Source organism: Arvicanthis niloticus, unplaced genomic scaffold (genome assembly GCF_011762505.2).
Source record: "Arvicanthis niloticus isolate mArvNil1 unplaced genomic scaffold, mArvNil1.pat.X pat_scaffold_609_arrow_ctg1, whole genome shotgun sequence".
NCBI classification, from domain to species: domain Eukaryota; kingdom Metazoa; phylum Chordata; class Mammalia; order Rodentia; family Muridae; genus Arvicanthis; species Arvicanthis niloticus.
This window is the reverse complement of record NW_023046226.1, coordinates 17,695-37,393: the sequence shown is the minus strand read 5'-3', so window position 1 is coordinate 37,393 and position 19,699 is coordinate 17,695. Positions and strand designations below refer to the sequence as shown.

Genomic DNA, 19,699 nt, shown 5'->3' with positions numbered 1-19,699 from the left:
CCCTACCTCTCCTTACAGGGTATGTTTCACAAGGCATTAGGAAAAAAAAAAATTCTTAAATGTCCTTGCCTTTATGCTTGTATGCAGATAAATCTGCTCTCCCTATACAAAGGCAGCCACCTACAATGAGCATACCATAGCCCTAGCCTCTGGGCATTTTCAATTTCTTCTTTTAATTATACTTTAATATCAAATGTCCCAATATTTGCCTTTGTATTCATGATCTGAACACACATTGTTAAGCTAATAATTCATATTACTGCTGCTATCAATAAGATGATGAAAAGCTTTTATATTAATGCCTATGAGGTAAATATATACGAATCTTTTTCTTTTGCCTGTACTCAATTAACCAATATAGATTTCCATGTATTGATTAACCCTTGACCTAGCCATTAGACTTTTTCATTTGTTTGTTTCTTTTTCTTTTGTTTTGTTTTTGTTTTGTTTTATTCTTATGCTTCCAACAACTGGAAATTAAGATTGGGCTATTTAGTCTTTTGTCCTAGAGCTTAATCTTATCTTAGCTTGTTGAGATTGACTTCAAAACATTTCCTTTACATGTGATGTGAAGAGAGGAGATAAAATCCTCTAGTGTCTTCTTTGGGATCTATAGCAGAATGGTTTCCTGCTGCTGCTACATTGTTTGCAGTGGAGATATTTGGGAGGAACTAAAGTGAAAGGATCAAAGAGGAGGAGAGGAAGAGGAGAAGAAAGAGGAGGAGCAAGAAGACAAAGGACAGAGGAGCAGAAGAGAAGATGGCTGGAGATGTCTGAATGTCTTTAGCAGTCCTGGGTAGTTATTCATATCTAGGTTAGTTAATTGGGTTTACAATTTTCATTGTGTGGTCATCTTGTTAACTGAACAGTACCAAATATATGTCCCATTTGGATAGCCATTAAGTATTAAGAGTCTTCATTCTACCAGGTACCTCAGGATGGCAGATATTATCTGGGCTCAGCCAAGCATTGTGGACAGCTTGGTGGATTGTCTGATCAAGCCGCCACTGGTGGTGTCTTGTGGGCGCCAGGGCCGCTGCATTTGACGGGCCTGAGCCATGGTCTGAGCCGACCACCACCACCGACAGGAGCACTGCACAGCTCTTGGCTTTAGGCTTTTTCTAGTCGGGAACATGGCTGCTGCTTAAGGAAAAGCCAGATTGGGTGCTGCCATTTTTACCATATATTACCCTACAGGGATCAAGGGTCCAATATCCACAGTCTCATTTGACCAAATTACCAACTTATGCTAAATCTAACCCTAATTGAAGAGGGAAAATCAGAACTTCAACATGGAAATAATGCACAAGATTCTGTTCATAAAAAATGTACAGATTTAGGAGCAAACAAAAAATGGAACAAATAATAAATAATTACTGCAAAACAAGGCAAATTATACTCAATGAGTTTAGACTTCAGAATCAAATTGACACTGGCCCAGAATACTAATTATGGTTCATATAGGTGAACTAGAAAAAGAATGTTATGCTGAGGTTGCCCAGGTATGAGTCTCTACAGACTATTGTAGAGTATGAACTGTTCCTCCAGGCAAGAATGGCCTTTTGCCTTCATGCCAGCAACACTTACCATTCCTGGAAAGCAGAATAGCCAGAAAATTCTGAGAAGAGAAATTAAGGTAGAGCAAAATGGTGGGGGCTTGTGCTGTCACAAAACTCAGTGTGATGGTTTCGTTGGATGGAGCTGTATCTTTGTAGATACCAGATGAGAGGCTTGTGTTCCTGGTCACTGGGTATGGTTCTTGAAACACATATGTAACAGAGGTGCCAGAATCAAAAAGATCTGAGATCTCTGCATAACAGAAGACAAGATAGCATAGTTTCAAACATTTTGTTAATTACTCTGGGTAGCTGTAATGCCTGCTTATTGATTTCTCTACATCTAGCACTGGGTTTGGGGTGTTTAGAAACCATACAATCTGCTTCTTAATGATTTTAGGGAGGCTCAAATCCATTCTTGTGTATATGCACACATATGAAGATGTCGATTTGTATTCATATTGACAATTAAAAATCAAATGTTTACCCTTTCCATTCTCCACTTTGTTTTTTGAGACACTGAACCTGGAGCTCAGAAGCATTAGATTGGCTGCTCACTGATCTCAGGACCCTTCCTATCTCACTTCATCTAGTGATACATCTAGTTTTCTAAGTGGGTGCTAAGTATCCAGACTCAGACTCTCATGTTTGTGTAGCAAGCATTTCACTAACAAAACCATTTCCCAAACCCTTTTTTTATCCACTTATATAAGTACAATTATGGCTGGAGAGATTAATCATAATACCCAACCTCAGCTTTGTAATATCATATTATCAGTGAGATTGTTATTATAAATCACTGAAGGGAACTGCCCAGCAAGTTTTGAATTTGTGGAATCACTGAGTTACAGAAACATATGACTTAGGAATTGGGAGATGGCTCTGTTGGTCAAATGTTTGATGAACAAATGTGAGGAATTGACTTTGGATCTTCAGCATTTACATTAAAAGATAGGTGTGGTGGTATGCATATGTAACCCCAGACCTGGGGAAGCAGACACAGAAAGAACCATGGTATTCATTGACTAATCTAGCAACTAGTGAGTACCAAATTTTGAAGAGCAACTGAGGAATACATCTGTTACTAATCCTGGCCACCACATACATGTGCATGCACACATGAATACACAAACACACATACAAACACATACCCATAATCATATACATATATACACATACAGTAAATATACACAAAGAATAAAAATGAAGATAGTGTAACTTAAGCCCCTATCAGTAGCCTTCATGAAATATGTCTTGTGATTGATGACATGTCCATCAGTATGTTGAAATAATTATTCTGCCATTTTTCAGGCTCCTCTTGAGCTAACAGAAAGTTATCTTTTTATGGACAGGCATGATGAAAATGTTGCTTTTTATAGTAGACTTCTTAGACCTGTAATCACATGTCTGCCTGGAAAATTGCATTGTAGATGCAAATTCATGTAGATATGATAGGTTTCTCTTCTTCCCAATCAAGGAAGCAGTGTCCCTAATATTCCTTCATCATTCGCTGAGTAAGTATGGGACACTAAAACCAACTTTGTCCCTGATAATGTTCTTGTCATTTTCCACCTTGTGGATATTCTGTTGACAGTCTGTAATAGTGCCAGCTAGTTAATGCTACATGTTTATTTATATTGTCTAGCAGGCAAGGACTACTAGGGAAATTTTTAGAAAGATTCATAAACAATGTTTTGCTTTTATCAAGCAAGATATGTCAGTGTCTCTTAGGTTAAATATATGAAGTAGACACTTCCATAGTTGATGTTGACTCATCATCTGCTTGATATAAGCATTTTTCTTCTCTTTTCATTTTTAGGAAAGGATATGTAGTTTATTTTTATTGGTTATTTTATTTATTTACACTTCAAATGTTACCCCCTTCCCAGATTATTTCTCAAAACCCCCCTATTTCATTCACCTTCACCTTGCTTCTATAAGGGTGCTCCTAGACACCCAGCCACTCCCATCTCACTGTCCTAGCATTCCCCTATGCTGGGACACCAAGCCACCACAGGATCCAGAGACTGTCTTATCTAGAGATGCCTGATAAGAAAATTCTCTACTACTTATGCAGCTGGAGCCAAGGGTCCTTCCATGTGTACTCTTTGCTTGGTGGTTTAGTCCCTGGGAGCTCAGGTTGGGGGAGGGCTGGATGGTTGATATTGTTGTTCTTCCTATACGGTTGCAAACTGCTTCAGCTCCTTCAGTCCTTTCCCTAACTCCTCTGTTGCGGTTTCCATGATCAGTACAATGGTAGGCCACAAGATCCATATATGTATTGGTCAGGCTCTGTCCGAGCCTCTCAGGGGACAAATATACAAGGCTTCTATAATCAAAAACTATGTTCTTTTGTGACTGGGTTACCTCACTCAGGATAATATTTTCCAGTTCTATCCATTTGCCTTAGAATTTTATGAAGTCATTGTTTTTGATAGCTGAGTTGTACTCCATTGTGTAAACGTACCACACATTTTGTGTTCATTCCTCTATTGAGGGACATCTGGATTGTTTTCAGCTGTTAGCCATTAAAATAAGGCTGCTATGAACATAGTACAGCATGTGTCTTTTTTTATATGTTGGAGCATCTTCTGGACATATGCCCAGGAGTGGTAAGGGTTGGTCCTCAGGTAGAATTATTTCCAATTTTTTGAGGAACTGCCACACAGATTTACAGAATGATTGTACTAGCTTGCAATCCCACCAGCAATGGAGAAGTTTTCCTCTTTCTCTACTTCCTCACAAGCACCTATTGTCACCTGAGAATTTGATCTTAGCCATTCTGACTGGCGAGAGGTAGAATCTCAGGGTCATTTTGATTTGCATTTTCCTAATGACTAAGGATGTTGAACATATCTTTAGAAGCTTCTTGGCCATTCTAGATTCCTCAGTTGAGAATTCTTTGTTTAATTCTGTATCCAATTTTTAATAGGGTCATTTTATTCACTGGAGTCTAACTTCTTGAGTTCTTTGTATATATTAGATGATAGCCCTCTATCAGATATAGGGTTAGTAAAAATCTTTTACCAATCTGTGGCTTATTGTCCTGTCCTGTTGACAGTATTCTTTGCCTTACAGAAGCTTTGAAATTTCATGAGATCCCATTTGTATATAATTAATGCTAGAGCCTAATCCATTGGTGTTCTGTTCAGGAGGTTTTCCCCTGTGTTGCTGTGTTTGAGTGTCTTCCTCACCTTCTCATCTATTATATTTACTGTATCTTGTTTTAAGTGGACATTTTTGGTCCACATGGACTTGAGATTTGTATAAGGAGATAAGAATGCATAAATTTGTATTCTTCTACAAGCTGACCACCACTTGAACCAGCAACATTTGTTGAAAATGCTGCTTTCTTTCCAGTGAAGGGTTTGGATTCTTTGTCAAATATAAGGTGACCATAGATGTATGGGTTCATTTCTGGGTCTTTAACTCTATTCCAATAATCTATCTTTTTGTCTTTGTACCAATTCCATGTGTTTTTTAATCACTATTGCTCTGTAGTTCAGCTTGAGGTCAAGGATGCTGATTCTTCCAGAATTTCTCATATTGTTGAGAATAGTTTGAGCTATCTTAGGTGTTTTGTTATTGCAGATTAATTAAAAGTCCCTATTTATGTCTCTGAGGAATTTAGTTGGAATTTTGATGCAAATTGCATTGAATCTATAGATTTAATTTTGTAAGATAGCCATTTTTACTATATTAATCTTCCAAATTCATAAGCATAGGAGACCTTTCCATCTTCTGAGGTCTTCTTTGATTTATTTCTTTAGAGACTTGAAGTTCTTGTCATACAGGTCTTTCACTTGCTTAGTTAGGTTCACACCAAGAAGAAGTATATGACAGGAAATAGTTAAACACAGGGCTGAAATCAACTAAGTAGAAACAAAGAAAACTATACAAAGTGTTAACAAAACCAGGAACTGATTCTTTGAGAAAATCAACAAGATAGATAAACCCTCAACCAGACTCACCAGAGAGTACAACATATCCAAACTAACAAAATCAGAACTGAAAAGGGAAACATAACAGAAAGTAAAAAAATTTAAAAAAAAAAAAATCATATCCTACTATAAAAGCCTATTCTCAACAAAACTGAAAAATCTGAATAAAATGGATGATTTTCTAGACAGATACCAAAGTTAAATTGGAATCAGATAAATCATCTAAAGTGTCCCATAACCCATAAAGAAATAGAAGCAATCATTAATAGTCTTCCAATAAAAAGAAGTCCAGGACCAGATGGTCTTAGTGTAGACTTCTGTAAGACCTTCAAAGAAGACCTAATACCAATACTTTTCAAACTATTCCACAAAACAGAAATGGAAGGAACACAAACCAATTTATTCTCTGAAGCCTCTTTTACACTGATACCTAAAATACACAAAGACCCAAAAAAGAAACAGAACTTCAGACCAAATTCCCATATGAATATCAATGCAAAAATACTCAATAACATATTCACAAACTGAACTCAAAATACATCAAAATTATCATTTACCATGATCAAGTAGGCTTCATCTCAGGGATGCAGGAATGGTTCAGTATATGGAAATTTATCAAAGTAATTCAACATATAAATAAACTCAAGGAAAAAACACATGATCATCTCATTAGATACTTGAAAACCCTTTGACAAAATACAGAACCCCTTCATGGTAAAAGTCTTGGAAAGATCAGGAATTCAAGGTCTATACCTAAACATAATAAAAATAATATACAGCAAACTAATAGTCAACATCAGACTAAATAGAGAGAAACTTGAAGCAATCCCATTAAAATCAGAAAGTAGAGAATGCTGCCCATTTTCTCCCAATCTATGCAATATAGTATTGAATATTCTAGCCAGAGCAATTAGACCACATAAGGAATCCAAAGGAATAAGAATTGGAAAGAAAGAAGTCAAGATATCACTATATGTGGATTATACAATACTGATTTAAGTGACCCCCAAAATTCCACTAATGAACTTCTACAGCTGATAAACTGCTTTAGCAATGTGGCTGGATCTAAAATTAACTCTAACAAATCACTATCCTTCCACTACTCAAAGGATAAATAGACCGAGAAAGAAATTAGGGAAATGACACCCTTCACAATATCCACAAATAATATAAAATATTTTGGTGTGACTCTAACTAAGCAAGTGAAAGATCTGTAAGACAAATATTTTTCTTACAGATATATGACCTGCAGTTTGAGCTTGTAATTTTTGGTTAACAAAATAAAATCTTTTGTCCAATGTTTGTATTTATGTATTCATATGTATATGTGATTTATAATGTATAAAAAGTATGTTATAAATGAACATATACAATAGTTTTCCTTCTTTTTATAATAAAAATTAAGAATAACATTTTTCTTGTATAATTAGACATGTCAAAAATTGATGTCATTGTTCCTCTCATGGAGCTAGTATTAATTATTTCTAATATTTGGATATTATGTTTTTCAGTAAAAAGCTAAATTTAATAGTATGTGTGGATGCTGCTACTCATTCATTTTTTTAATATTTTATGACAAGAAGTGAAGGTCCTAGAATAGGTTTAGTTTTCCCATAGATTACTTGTTAATAAAATATAAAGCATATTTAGTAAATTTTATATTTATTTATTTATTTTAATTTACAATAGCGTAACATTTCAAAAAGTATTAAAAACCATCATTTAAGGACAATTTTTTATAACATTTGCCGTGTTCAATGTTTTAAACATGATCCCTTCTATAAAATTTCAGTATTTCCCATATCTTATCAATGTGAAAATCAAGGAAGTAAGATTCAGGTTAAGTTCATAAGTATTATCTGCACATGGAGAATTGTAAATTAATGAGAACCTGAACCCAGATTATTTTCACAAATCTTCAGTGATAAATGAATTAAATATGAAAAGTCATAATTCCAATGGAAAATGTTGCAGTGTTTAAACCTGGTGTGTACATTTATCAAATATAGAGGATGAAACAAAGGAAACCCATGACATAAATAAAATACACACTATGATCTCTATTATATTAAATGTAGGTAATAGTTTTAATGATTATATGTGATTAAGTAAGATTTAACTTTCTAGATTTATACATCAATTTCCATAATTATTGTCTTGTGCCAAAATACTTAAGTGGGAGAAGTAATAATTCAGTCAGTAATAGAAGAGCACTGAAGACATAGAAATATATATTAATAAATGATTAAAAGCATATGGATATTCACAAGCAAAACAACCATGCCAAGGATATCAAGGTGGCTATAGTGTAAAGATTCTTACAGCCATTTCTGAGGACCAGATTTTAGTTTCTAGGTTCACAAGGTAAAAAGAAAAAAGCTATTCCTAAAAGTTGTCCTGTGACTATACATATGCCCTGGCATGCTGACAAAAACACACACATACTACTGGACCTGTTCCTCCTGACCTATCCTCAGATGGGCTCCATAAACCCTGGACAGCAGGACACAGGCAACTCTCCTAAGACTGGACAAACATCTCCCATACCCATTCTTCTAGGTTCCCCCTAGAGACAGGTCGCCCCCAATGTCAGCAGGAAGTAGCCAGATATCACAACAACCCTATTCCTGCCTCCCCTCTCTCTTTTCTTTTTAATTTAATCAAAACAAGGGGTGGGGGGGGGAAATTGTGCCCTTCCCCCCAGGCTGCCAAACTGTCCAGGCTGAGCAGGCTAGGCAGGAACATGCTGTTTACCACTAGAGATAACAAAGGACCTGGGAAGCTGGAGACCTGCAGTCTGCCACAGTAGTTGAGCTGAATGGATTGCCTGCTGAGCTGGCTGGCTACATCTCCAGCCCGTGATTAAGGATGCACACCCCTCACCCATGCTGCTGAGCTATCCTTGACACCTCCCAGACTACTATCTCCTTGCCCAGCCCCTGGGCAGAACCAGAGACTCTGGGGGGTGGGGCTTCCTCTTTATTTTATATGTGAAAGCAAATTATTAAATGAGAGGCCTTGATCAGAGAACTTTGTCTTGGCCTCATCTCTTCTCGTCCTCCATCTCCTTTCATTCCCAGCCCTCCTTTCAGGTGAACCCAGTTGACTTGTGGCCATAGGCGGCTACAGAAGAGTAACAAACACACATGTGATATTCACTGTTTGACTCCAAAAATTAGAACAAATATCCTAAGGCCCATGGCTCTGAAATAATGACAAAATTGAGATTGTTCCAGTTTTAATAATAATGCAGACCAGGAGGCCAAACCTCGATTGCACTGCCTTTTCTGTGACAATTTCAGTGATTACGAATCCTTTAACCACAAAATAAATCAATGTGCAAGCCTATCACAAAGAAAGGCTCATTATTTCATTTGAGAGGGGTCTTATGTACAATAATAAAGGGCGAATTTATGGAGCATAAGACTTGCCTTAATTTCTCTTACCCTATAGTCACTCCTCTTCTTGGATTTGAATAATTTTTCTATGGATTATTAGTCTCATTTATCTCCTAGCAGAGTTTGCAAATATAAGATCTATTGTATATTTTTTTATGTGTTGCTTAGTAAAAAAAAATTATAAATGGAGAAAAGGTAACTGTGGTAATTTCTCTGGTAAAAATGCACTTCATAATGTGGAGACATGAAAAACTCACTGTGATTTATCCAAGAGAAGAAACTCATGACTCTTGTACATGCTGACAAAAAAGGATAACATGAGATATTGTATAATACCTTTTGCAATGAACTACAGTTGTACTTTAAACTAAAATAAAACCTGTCTGTATTTTATTTTTTCAATGAAAAAAAACTATAGAATAGATTATTTTTATTATATAAGGAATATATAGACTAGCCTAAATGTTGAGTAATTTTAAGAGGATACCTACCATTAGAATAACATAAACATATTTACACATCCATGTATGTGAACACAAAACAGAAATACTAGTGTTGTAGTAAATATTTAAAACTGGCTGCTGATCAAGCTGACTATCTAAGCTGTGGCTTTTGCCTAGCTTAGCTGCCATGTTGTGTGGCCAGAGGCCACGTTCATGATGCAACTAGAAATGACCAGAGACACCAGCCCTGCCACCCACAAGATGCCAGCGTGGGAGATGGCTCTTCTAATCTTCCACACTGTCTCTGCAAGGCTGGGCATGGCCCAGATCATCTTGCCAAGCATGTGGGCCCAGTAGAAAAATGAGACTCTAATGCTTAGATTATCCAAAGGCTTTATATATTTGGTAATGATCAATAACAAGATGCCCATACAATCAGAAGAGTGACCCAATACCCAACCTAGATATACCAACTACCTTTGACTGGTGGAGACATGTGAACATCCGCCTCCATGTTCACCTCTCTCTCTCTCCTCTCCTCCCTTAGCTCCTCCTCTTCCTTTTCCTCTTCCTCCCATTCACACAAGCACTAGACCATACCTAATCACACATATATACATGCATTTATATGTATACATATAGTTAATATAAGCACAGGTATACACATACATATACAGGTTCAAAGATTCTACACAAACTAATGTATACACATACATGTACACAGAGACAACACAAAAACAGTGCACATATATATTAGATGCACATATAGAAATACTGAAAGGCTCGGGAAGCCCCCAAAGGGGACCCCACTCGAGTCACGGGATGGCGCACACCCAAAGGACACACGGAAGACCAACTTGATGCAAGAACACGAGGTAGTTTAATGGCGGAACGTTCCGGGCCGACACGTGTCTCAATGTGGGAGACAGGGGCATCGACCTCGTGGCTCCAGGGTTTAGGGTTTATATAAGCTCGGGATGGGGAAAAGGAGAAACTTTCGCGCGGGTGCATACGATTGGTTGTTTTCTAATTTTTGAACATCTGGCCAAACCAGTCCATGGGGGCGGGGAGCAGTTTCTTATCAGGATCTTCATTCCTGGGATGCATTCCTGGGATGCCTTGGTAGCCCATTGTCCTGTAGCTCTGCATTCTTTGTTTACGGATTAACTGGCCTCTGGTTGGCAAACCAGAGGGGCAACTTTAGCTACTCAGGCTAGGGAAAAAGAATCTATAATTCATGGGACCCATAAAATTTTCTTTTATTTTCCCTCTCCCTCTCCTGAATAATTTTAACCTTAAAATATCTAGCCTAGGCTCTAAAAATCATTTTCTACCTTCTCAGGATCTTCCTGTGGTTGGCACTGTAGTCTCAACACCATTCATTGGACAGCATCAACTCTATTTTTGACGATGGTCATAACTCTATTTATCACACATGGGCCGAAAATCAAAATTAAGTAAATTATCATCACTGGTCCAGCTAAGGCAGAAAATAAGGTAGTCATCTAGGGAGATCGTGAGAACCAGGACTCAAACCAGCCCTGTTGGGCATCTCGATCTTTTTGTCTCTTATCTAGTCTTTCTCTAAGCCTCTGCATCGAGTCTCTGACTACTCCAGTATGGTCAGCATAAAAGCAACACTCTTCTTTAAGGGCTGCACACAGTCCACTATCTTTTAAAAACAATAAATCGAGCCCTCGTCTGTTTTGGAGCACTACTTCTGATAGCGATGATAAAGATTTTTCTAAGTTGGAAACAGATTTTTCTAATATTTTTAGGTCTTTATCAATAGCAGTATTGAGAGCATTAAGGCCTTGCTGGCCAGTGGCCAGTGCGGCAGCTCCTGTTCCTATGCCAGCAGTAATGCCTGCACCCAGTAAGATGGCTAAAGTGAGGGAAACTGGCTCTCTCTTGTATATCTTTGGCCTAATATCGAATTTATCTTCGAAACTACCCACAGCATGATAATAAATTCTGGGTACCAGCTGCACAAGCACACAAAAGTCTGTAGTTGGTTCGAATACACTTGTAGACACACAAGGGGTGAGTCCTGTACTGTAAGCCCACCAACGGTTGGGCCCTGGTACCAAATAATAGGTGATAGATGTTTTAGGACGAGAGACTGTCTGATTACACAGATGTCTGTGGGAGGCAGGTGGGGTACCTAGGCAGAGTCCTGAACCTGACCCCGATACTTCAGTTAGAGTTAGTTTTCTCTCAGTTCCCCAAGTGCAGGAGTGATGGGAAGTGGTGTTATTAAAGGCACCCTTCATGGCGATTCCCTCATAGTATGGGGGTGTTATTGTTAAACATAGCCAGCAAGAGTTTCAGTAGAGTCTGGGCTTGTATTATTTAGAGCGTGGAAGGCTCCAACGACCAAATTAAATAGTCTCTGTCCTGTCGAAGGATCGGGTGGTGTGGTCAAGATCTTGGGGCCTTGTGAGGGGATAAAATAATAAGGACCAGCAGTCACTGGCGCAGGTTGCATTGGTGTTTGAGTAAGGGACTTTGGAGGGGGCCCCTGAGCAAGAAGGACTTTGTTAGGTCCCATAGGTGTTGGAGAGGGGGTTTCTAGGGTTAACTTAATTTTAAAAATTAACCCAGGGTCTTTTCCAGCAGCATCTATACGCAATCCCCAGTTGTTTCCCTTAAGCCAACTCCGATGGTCTCGTTTCCCTGCATCAGTGAATCTTATAACTATGGGGTTGCAGTAGCTGTTTTTACAGGCTCCATTGGGACTATTTTTAAATCCACACCCATTCTCAGGATATTTAGAACTATCTCTCTCTCCTTGGTTGGACTTATCATAGCTGCTATTCCTCTTTACCGTAATCAAGTCCCATGTGGAAGTAGGATTCCAGTAGGCCTCACCGGTAGTTTCACATCCCCATGTAGCGCAATAAAAATCAGAGGTCCCCCCACACTTGTGTCGGAGCTTCCGATTGTGGCCCTGACCAGGGCAAACATAAAATCCTGAGGACCGGAGATTAGCCCGGTAGAATTGTCCTGAGCACCCAAGTGTGCCTCCTATCCCGTTAGGAACACACTGTCTTTCAGCGGGTGGTTTAGTTAGGTCTGTGTGGTCTGGAAGATCCCAGGTAAGCAATCCGGCTGCTAACTTACAAATATCAGGCGTAAGATCTGGCCACCAAGTCCATGGAGGATGTATAGCAGAAATTGACCACACAGTGTTTTCTTCTTCATTAATCACCTCTCAGGTTTGTCGCATCGGGGCATGGGGGTTGCTGTCCTGACTCAGGGTTGCGTTTACGACATAAACGCAACTTAAGAGGATTATTAGTCTTTTCTAAAATCCACTCATCTGGACTAGTTTCAGGAGGGGCCCTTTTGACATGTGAAGCATGAACCCAGGTGGGGATCCCTTCTACCTTAATGGCGGTTGGAGTTGTCAACAGTACCAGGTAGGGTCCTTTCCAGCGCGGCTCGAGATTTCCCGCCCGGTGTCTCCGCACCAGGACGGCGTCTCCAATCTCAAACTGATGGGGAACTGCAGGATCTCCAGCGGTGTAAGTGTCTTTCAGCTGTTCCCAAATATCTTTCCTGATCGTCTCAAGGGCCTTTAAACGGGCTAAAAGGTGGGTGGAAGGTATAAAATTATTGTCATCAGGGCGTGTCACACTATCTAGGGTTTCAAACAGAGGCGGAGGTGCACCAAACAGTATCTCAAAGGGTGTTAGTCCCAAAGGTCCGGGTGTGTTCCGGACCCAGAACAGGGCTAGGGAGAGAAGGGCTGTCCAGTCAATCCCTCCAGCCTCAATCGATAATTTTGTAAGGGTCTCTTTAATAGTTCTATTCATTCTTTTTACCTGTCCTGAGCTCTGGGGTCGGTAAGCACAATGTAACTTCCAATTTATCCCCAGTTGTCTGGCCAGTCCCTGACTTACCTGGGCGACGAAGGCAGGCCCATTGTCTGACCCAATTACCTTAGGTACTCTAAATCGGGGAAGGATGTCTTCCAGTATCTTCTTGGCCACTACATTTGCTGTTTCTTTCTTAGTGGGAAATGCTTCAACCCACCCTGAGAAAACATCTATGAAAACTAGAAGATATTTGTTGCCGTATCGGGCAGGTTTTACTTCTGTGAAATCGACCTCTCAATAAGTTCCAGGTCGATCTCCCCGTAGGCGCTTTCCCCCACTATGCCTGCTGGATCCGGCATTAGTGAGGGCACACGCCCTGCAGTTTCTTACCAGATCTTCGGCTGTCTTTTGGAGCCTAGGAATGTGGTAAGGGGATTTGTTGGATAGTTCTATCATTTTTCTGGCCCCCAGGTGGGTGAGGCGGTGCATACTGGTCAGGTATTCTAGCCCCTCTTCTTCTGTGAGGGCTCTCTTTTCCAGGGCTCTCTCATCCTGGCGGGACCCCACTTTGGCTATAAGAGTCATTGGTCCGTGTGCCGCCTCTTTAGCCATCTGATCTGCCATCTGGTTTCCCTTTTCAATAGGGCCAGTCCCCTTCTGGTGTCCTGGGCAGTGGATGATTGCCACCTTTCGTGGCAAGTGGATAGCCTCTAGTAAATCAAGAATCTCCTTTTTATTTTTAATGTCTCTGCCAGCAGACGTCAGCAACCCACGCTGTCTGTAAATTGCCCCATGAACATGGGCTGTTGCAAAAGCGTATCCGCTATCAGTATAAATGTTTACAGACTTCCCTTCTGTCAGTTTTAGGGCTTGGATCAGAGCAATAAGTTCTGCTTTTTGCGCCGAAGTTCCTTCCAGCAGGCTGCTAGCCCAAATGACAGTCCTTCCATCTACTACCGCTGCCCCGGCCCTTCGCTTACCTTCTTTCACGAAGCTACTTCCATCGGTGAACCAGGTCTCTGCCCCAGGCCACGGCTGGTCGGTCAAATCTGACCGGGTCCCTGCTTCTTCAGCCAGTATCTCCTCACACTGATGTACTGGGGTCTCATCAGCTTCAGGTAGCAGGGTAGCGGGGTTGAGGACGGCAGGTGGAGCAAAAGTCACTCTCTCTGTTAGTAACAAGCTCTGGTAATGGGTGATTCTAGCGTTGGTTATCCAGCGGTCTGGCGGTTGTCTGATGATGTTTTCGAGAGCATGGGGGGCCACTATTGTCACTTTCTGGCCCAGAGTTAGCTTATCAGCATCTTTTATCAGTGTGGCTGTTGCAGCTATCGCTCGCAGGCAAGAGGGCCATCCGCTAGCCACAGGATCTAGTTTTTTTGACAGATAAGCTACCGGATGCTTCCAAGGTCCTAGAGCTTGGGTGAGGACCCCTCTGGCAACCCCCTTTCTCTCATCAATATATAGGGTAAAAGGCTTGCTTAAATCTGGCAGTGCTAGGGCAGGGGCCTGTAGCAGTGTCTTTTTAAGAGTTTCGAAAGCCACCTGGTGTTCTTTTGTCCAGATGAACTTCCCTTTTTCTTTTGTCAAGGGATATAATGGGGCTGCCAAAGTGGCGAATCCTGGAATCCAAAGCCTATAAAATCCCGCGGTCCCCAGGAATTCCCTTACCTGGCGAGGGGTGGTTGGGGTTGGGATTTGTGTGACTGTTCGTTTTCTGGCTTCTGTGAGCCACCGCTGTCCATTTTTTAGGGTATATCCCAAGTATGTCACCTCAGTTCGACATAGCTGTGCTTTCTTAGCAGAGACCTGATACCCCAACTCACCTAACTCAGCCAGGATCTTCTGAGTCCCCAGTTCGCAATCTTCTCGGGTCTCTGTGGCCAGCAAAATGTCATCAATATAAATGATAAGAGTCACCTGCGGGTTATTAGCGCGGAAGGGGGCAAGGTCCTGGTGTAGAGATTCATCGAACAGTGTTGGGGAGTTTTTGAATCCTTGGGGTAACCTTGTCCACGTGAGTTGTCCGGTTCTCCCACTCTCAGGGTCCTGCCACTCGAAAGCAAACAGGGGCTGGCTGTTTGGATGTAACCTCAGACAGAAGAAGGCATCTTTTAAATCTAAGACGGTATACCAGGTTCGAGTGGGTGGCAATGTACTGAGAAAGTTGTACGGGTTGGGCACTGTAGGGTGGACATCTTGTACCCTCTTGTTGACTTCCCTAAGATCCTGTACCGGACGATAGTCGTTTGTCCCCGGTTTTTTTACTGGCAATAAGGGGGTGTTCCAAGGGGACCTGCAAGGGACTAAAATCCCCTGTTCTAACAGTCTCTTAATGTGGGGGCGTATACCCTCTCTGGCTTCCTTGCTCATGGGGTACTGTCGGACCCCAATGAGGGTGGCTCCAGACTTGAGCTCAATCACCACAGGGGGGGCCTGTCTAGCCATTCCCGTGCCCCCTGTCTCAGCCCACGCCTGAGGAAATCGAAGTAACCATTCCTGAAGCTCCTCGGGGGGGCTTCTCTCTCTCTTGGTATAGCCGGTATTCTTCTTCTAGCTGAAGGGACAATATTAACGTTTGGGGTGTCTCAGTTCCCCATGACAGTTCCGGTCCAGAGGGGGTAAATTTTATCTGGGCCTTTAATTTGGTTAACAAGTCTCTGCCCAGTAAGGGCGTAGGGCACTCTGGTATTACTAAAAATGAGTGGGATACCTGGTTTCTTCCAAGATCCACTGTACGAGAAGTAGTCCACGGATACGGTTTTTGTCCTGTAGCCCCAATCACCAGCGTCTTTTTATCTTGTATCTTTCCCAGAGGTTTTTTAAGCACAGAATATTCTGCTCCTGTGTCCACCAAGAAATCTATAGGGGTCCCCTCTATTTTCACAGTTACCCTAGGCTCGGAGAGGGGAACCGAACCCCGACTTCCCTAATCTTTATTATTTAAGGACAGCACTTTGGTCTCTTTCTTTTTAGGACACTCTCGGGCCCAATGGCCCTTCTCTTTGCAGTATGCACACTGATCTCTCTCTAGTAACAGCTGGTCTCTTTTGGGTCTCCTTGGCCCCTGCCTTCTGCCGTCACCCAGGTTCCCTGTCTGTCTAGCCCTACCAGTTCCCTGACGCCTTCCTTCTCCTACCACTGCGGCCAGTATCCTAGTTAGGTTCTCTTCTTGTCTCTTTTCCCTTCTATCTTCATCCTCAGCCTTTTCTTTCTTTTCTCTCTCCTGTTTCTCTTCCTCTGTCTCTCTCTTATGATACACTTTCTCAGCCTCCTTCACCACATCTCTGATAGTATAATCTTGCAATCCCTCAATACGCTGTAACCTCCTTCTAATGTCCGGGGCGGACTGCCCAATGAAAGCCATGATTACAGAAGCTCGCTGCCCCTCTGACATAGGGTCAAAAGGAGTGTACCTATGGTAAGCCTCCATGAGCCTCTCTAGGAACACAGAGGGGGGCTCAGTCGCTCCTTGCATAACCTCTCTTACCTTTGTCAAATTGGTGGGTTTTCTCGCTGCACCCCTGAGACCAGCCACGAGAGCCCGGCGGTAAATGGACAGCCGTTCCCTACCTGTTGCCGTGTGGTAATCCCACGGAGGACGGGTCAAGGGAAACCCCTCGTCTATAGCAGCCTGAGTGGCGGGGCGTCCTTGATTATCTCGGATATTTTTACGAGCCTCAAGGAGAATCCTCTCCCTCTCTTCGGTAGTGAACAGTGTCTGTAGGAGCTGCTGACAGTCATCCCACGTGGGTTGGTGGGAAAACATCAGGGACTCTATCAGGCCTGTGAGTCCTGCAGGATTTTCTGAAAAAGGGGGATGGTTAACTTTCTAATTATAGAGATCAGAGGAGGAAAAAGGCCAATACTGCAGGAGCTGCAGCTCGTTCTCGCCAGTTGGGGGCGGCCCAACGGCCCTAAGGGGCAGCGCCACGGTGGAGTCAGGTCCTACAGGAGTGGCTCCACGTCAGCTCCTAGTACCTGCTGAGGGCCCCCCTGTGGCCCTGGAGGCTGGGGCCAGTTCGGGGGCTGAGGGCAGGAGTGCAGGTTGGGGAGCTGAGGGGTAAGGTGGGGGCAGGGGAGTGGGCCATTCAGGGGGTTCTTCTATATCAGGGTATATCTTTGAAATGGACACCGGCGGGGTGCTGGGCTCGCCTTCATTCTGACGTGGTTACAGTCTTCCTTCTGTGGAGCCCTCTCGCACAGCCAAGACCCGGGAGCTTGGTTGGCAAGGTGGGAGGAAAGGCTCAACCCATGGGGGTGGATAGCGAGCCAAGTTTTCCCACACGGTGATGTATGGTTGATGGTCTGGATGCGACGCTGATCCTTCCTGAAAAACAACTGCCCTAACGGCTCTAATGGTGGGTAAATCAAATGTCCCTTGAGGTGGCCATCCCACATTGAAAGTTGGCCACTCAGAGGTGCAAAGGGTCCGCCAAGGCCCCTTTTTTACAACTACTGACAATAAGCGTCCTCTGTCCCTAACATCCGACCAATGGTCCATAGACAAAGACAAGGGGGTTGTCACAGCCTGTCCCATCTCGTCCACCAGAAAACGCAAAATCCGGATAGGAACACAAGACCCTAGCACAAAAACAGGGTAAGAACACAAAACCCTATCACAAAAACAGGATAAGAACACAAGACCCTAGCACAAAAACAAATAAGAACGCAAAACCCTATCACAAAAACAGGATAAGAACACAAACCCCTATCACCGCCAAACACACTCGCCCACGTTTAGTCTTATATAGTCAGCCAAATGCAAGTTCCGATGGGGCAGGTCCTCTTACCTTCCCCTATATGAGGAGTGCTTCGTCTCCTTCATTCAAAAAATGGGCAGTCAGGCTATCCTGACTCCCTACCACTTGGGACGTCTCCCAGATTTTTCAGCCTCAGGCCATTGGACCTCACGGTCTCACAACGGCAGCTGTCAGAACCTAAATCAGAGCCAGAAACCAGAATCCACACCCAAACACCGCACTCAAATACACCTCACTCACAGACACACAGACACACAGACTTAAACCCACCTCCAAGAGGTCTTCAGAGGTCCTAGGTGATCACGCAAACCCCGGACGAGCTTCCCGGCCCATGCACCAAGATGAAAGGCTCGGGAAGCCCCCAAAGGGGACCCCACTCGAGTCACGGGATGGCGCGCACCCAAAGGACACACGGAAGACCAACTTGATGCAAGAACACGAGGTAGTTTAATGGCGGAACGTTCCGGGCCGAAACGTGTCTCAATGTGGGAGACAGGGGCATCGACCTCGTGGCTCCAGGGTTTAGGGTTTATATAAGCTCGGGATGGGGAAAAGGAGAAACTTTCGCGCGGGTGCATAGGATTGGTTGTTTTCTAATTTTTGAACATCTGGCCAAACCGGTCCATGGGGGCAGGGAGCAGTTTCTTATCAGGATCTTCATTCCTGGGATGCATTCCTGAGATGCCTTGGTAGCCCATTGTCCTGTAGCTCTGCATTCTTTGTTTACGGATTAACTGGCCTCTGGTTGGCAAACCAGAGGGGCAACTTTAGCTACTCAGGCTAGGGAAAAAGAATCTATAATTTATGGGACCCATAAAATTTTTTTTTAATACATGTATACATAGTTTTGGAGGACAAGTTATAAGAGACAGTTTTCTTCTTGTACCATGTGCATTCTGTCAGGTTGTCAGGCTTGGCATTAAATGTGTCTATCTGTTGAGACAATTTTCAACTCCCAAGATGCCAATTTTTTAAAAAGAAAGAAATACTTGCAAAATTACAAATGATAAATCAGATAGCAGTGTGCCAGCTTTATTGCTTGCTTCTCTCCAGACCCCATGCAGATTTGCTGTCTCTTCACACATATATTTCTGCTGCTATCCTAATATATTTACTGATTTGTTTTGCATCTTGATATAGTTACACTTGTTTAGTGGCTAGTTTTCCAAATTATAACATTCCTTCCCAGAAGACTTATTAAGACCAGTGATGTAAACAGAATTTGAACTATTCACAAACTATTCACTAGGCCCTCCCAAAGGTTATGTAAGTAATAACAATTGTTAAAACAAATATACTTTAATTTCTAACTTCTACACTAAGATGCAGGTAAGAAACATGAGGGATGTATCCTTTTGGAGCCAACTTCTTTACCAAAGGAAGCTGTCAGTGAGGCACCTATCTGAGCCATATGTGTTGCTATAAGCATGTCTCTTCTATCTATAGTTTTATAGGAAGCACTAAACTCACTCTCTCTGTAAGGTAGACTTGAATGCAATTCCTTCTTTGTTTTGTAGGTTTTGCCCTGTGTAGGATGAATACACTGTTCTTTACATCACTCAAAGAAAATTTATACAATAGGTTCTGTAGAGTTAAAAGAATGAAAAACATACCTTTGAACATAGAGTAGTTTGTAGCCAGTCTTTAAAGTCTCAATCATAACCTGCAAGTTTCTCAAGAATCAAAATAATTTCATTTCTTCTACACATAGCCATTTCTAACATGTTTGTGTTATATTAAACATTCCAAGTTCATCTAATTCTCAATGGACAAGAAA

The 19,699-nt window shown here is 42.0% G+C and overlaps 1 protein-coding gene across 1 annotated transcript; it reads right to left on the bottom strand.

Annotated features, from left to right (window-relative positions):
• Positions 1–13,283: 13,283 nt before the first annotated feature.
• Positions 13,284–18,339, bottom strand: LOC117702248 (uncharacterized). Its single transcript, XM_034493484.3, is given in 3 exon segments — positions 13,284–13,321; positions 13,324–15,676; positions 15,678–18,339. Coding segments are annotated over 3 exon segments (4,413 nt in total). The 5' UTR covers positions 17,700–18,339.
• Positions 18,340–19,699: the final 1,360 nt, after the last annotated feature.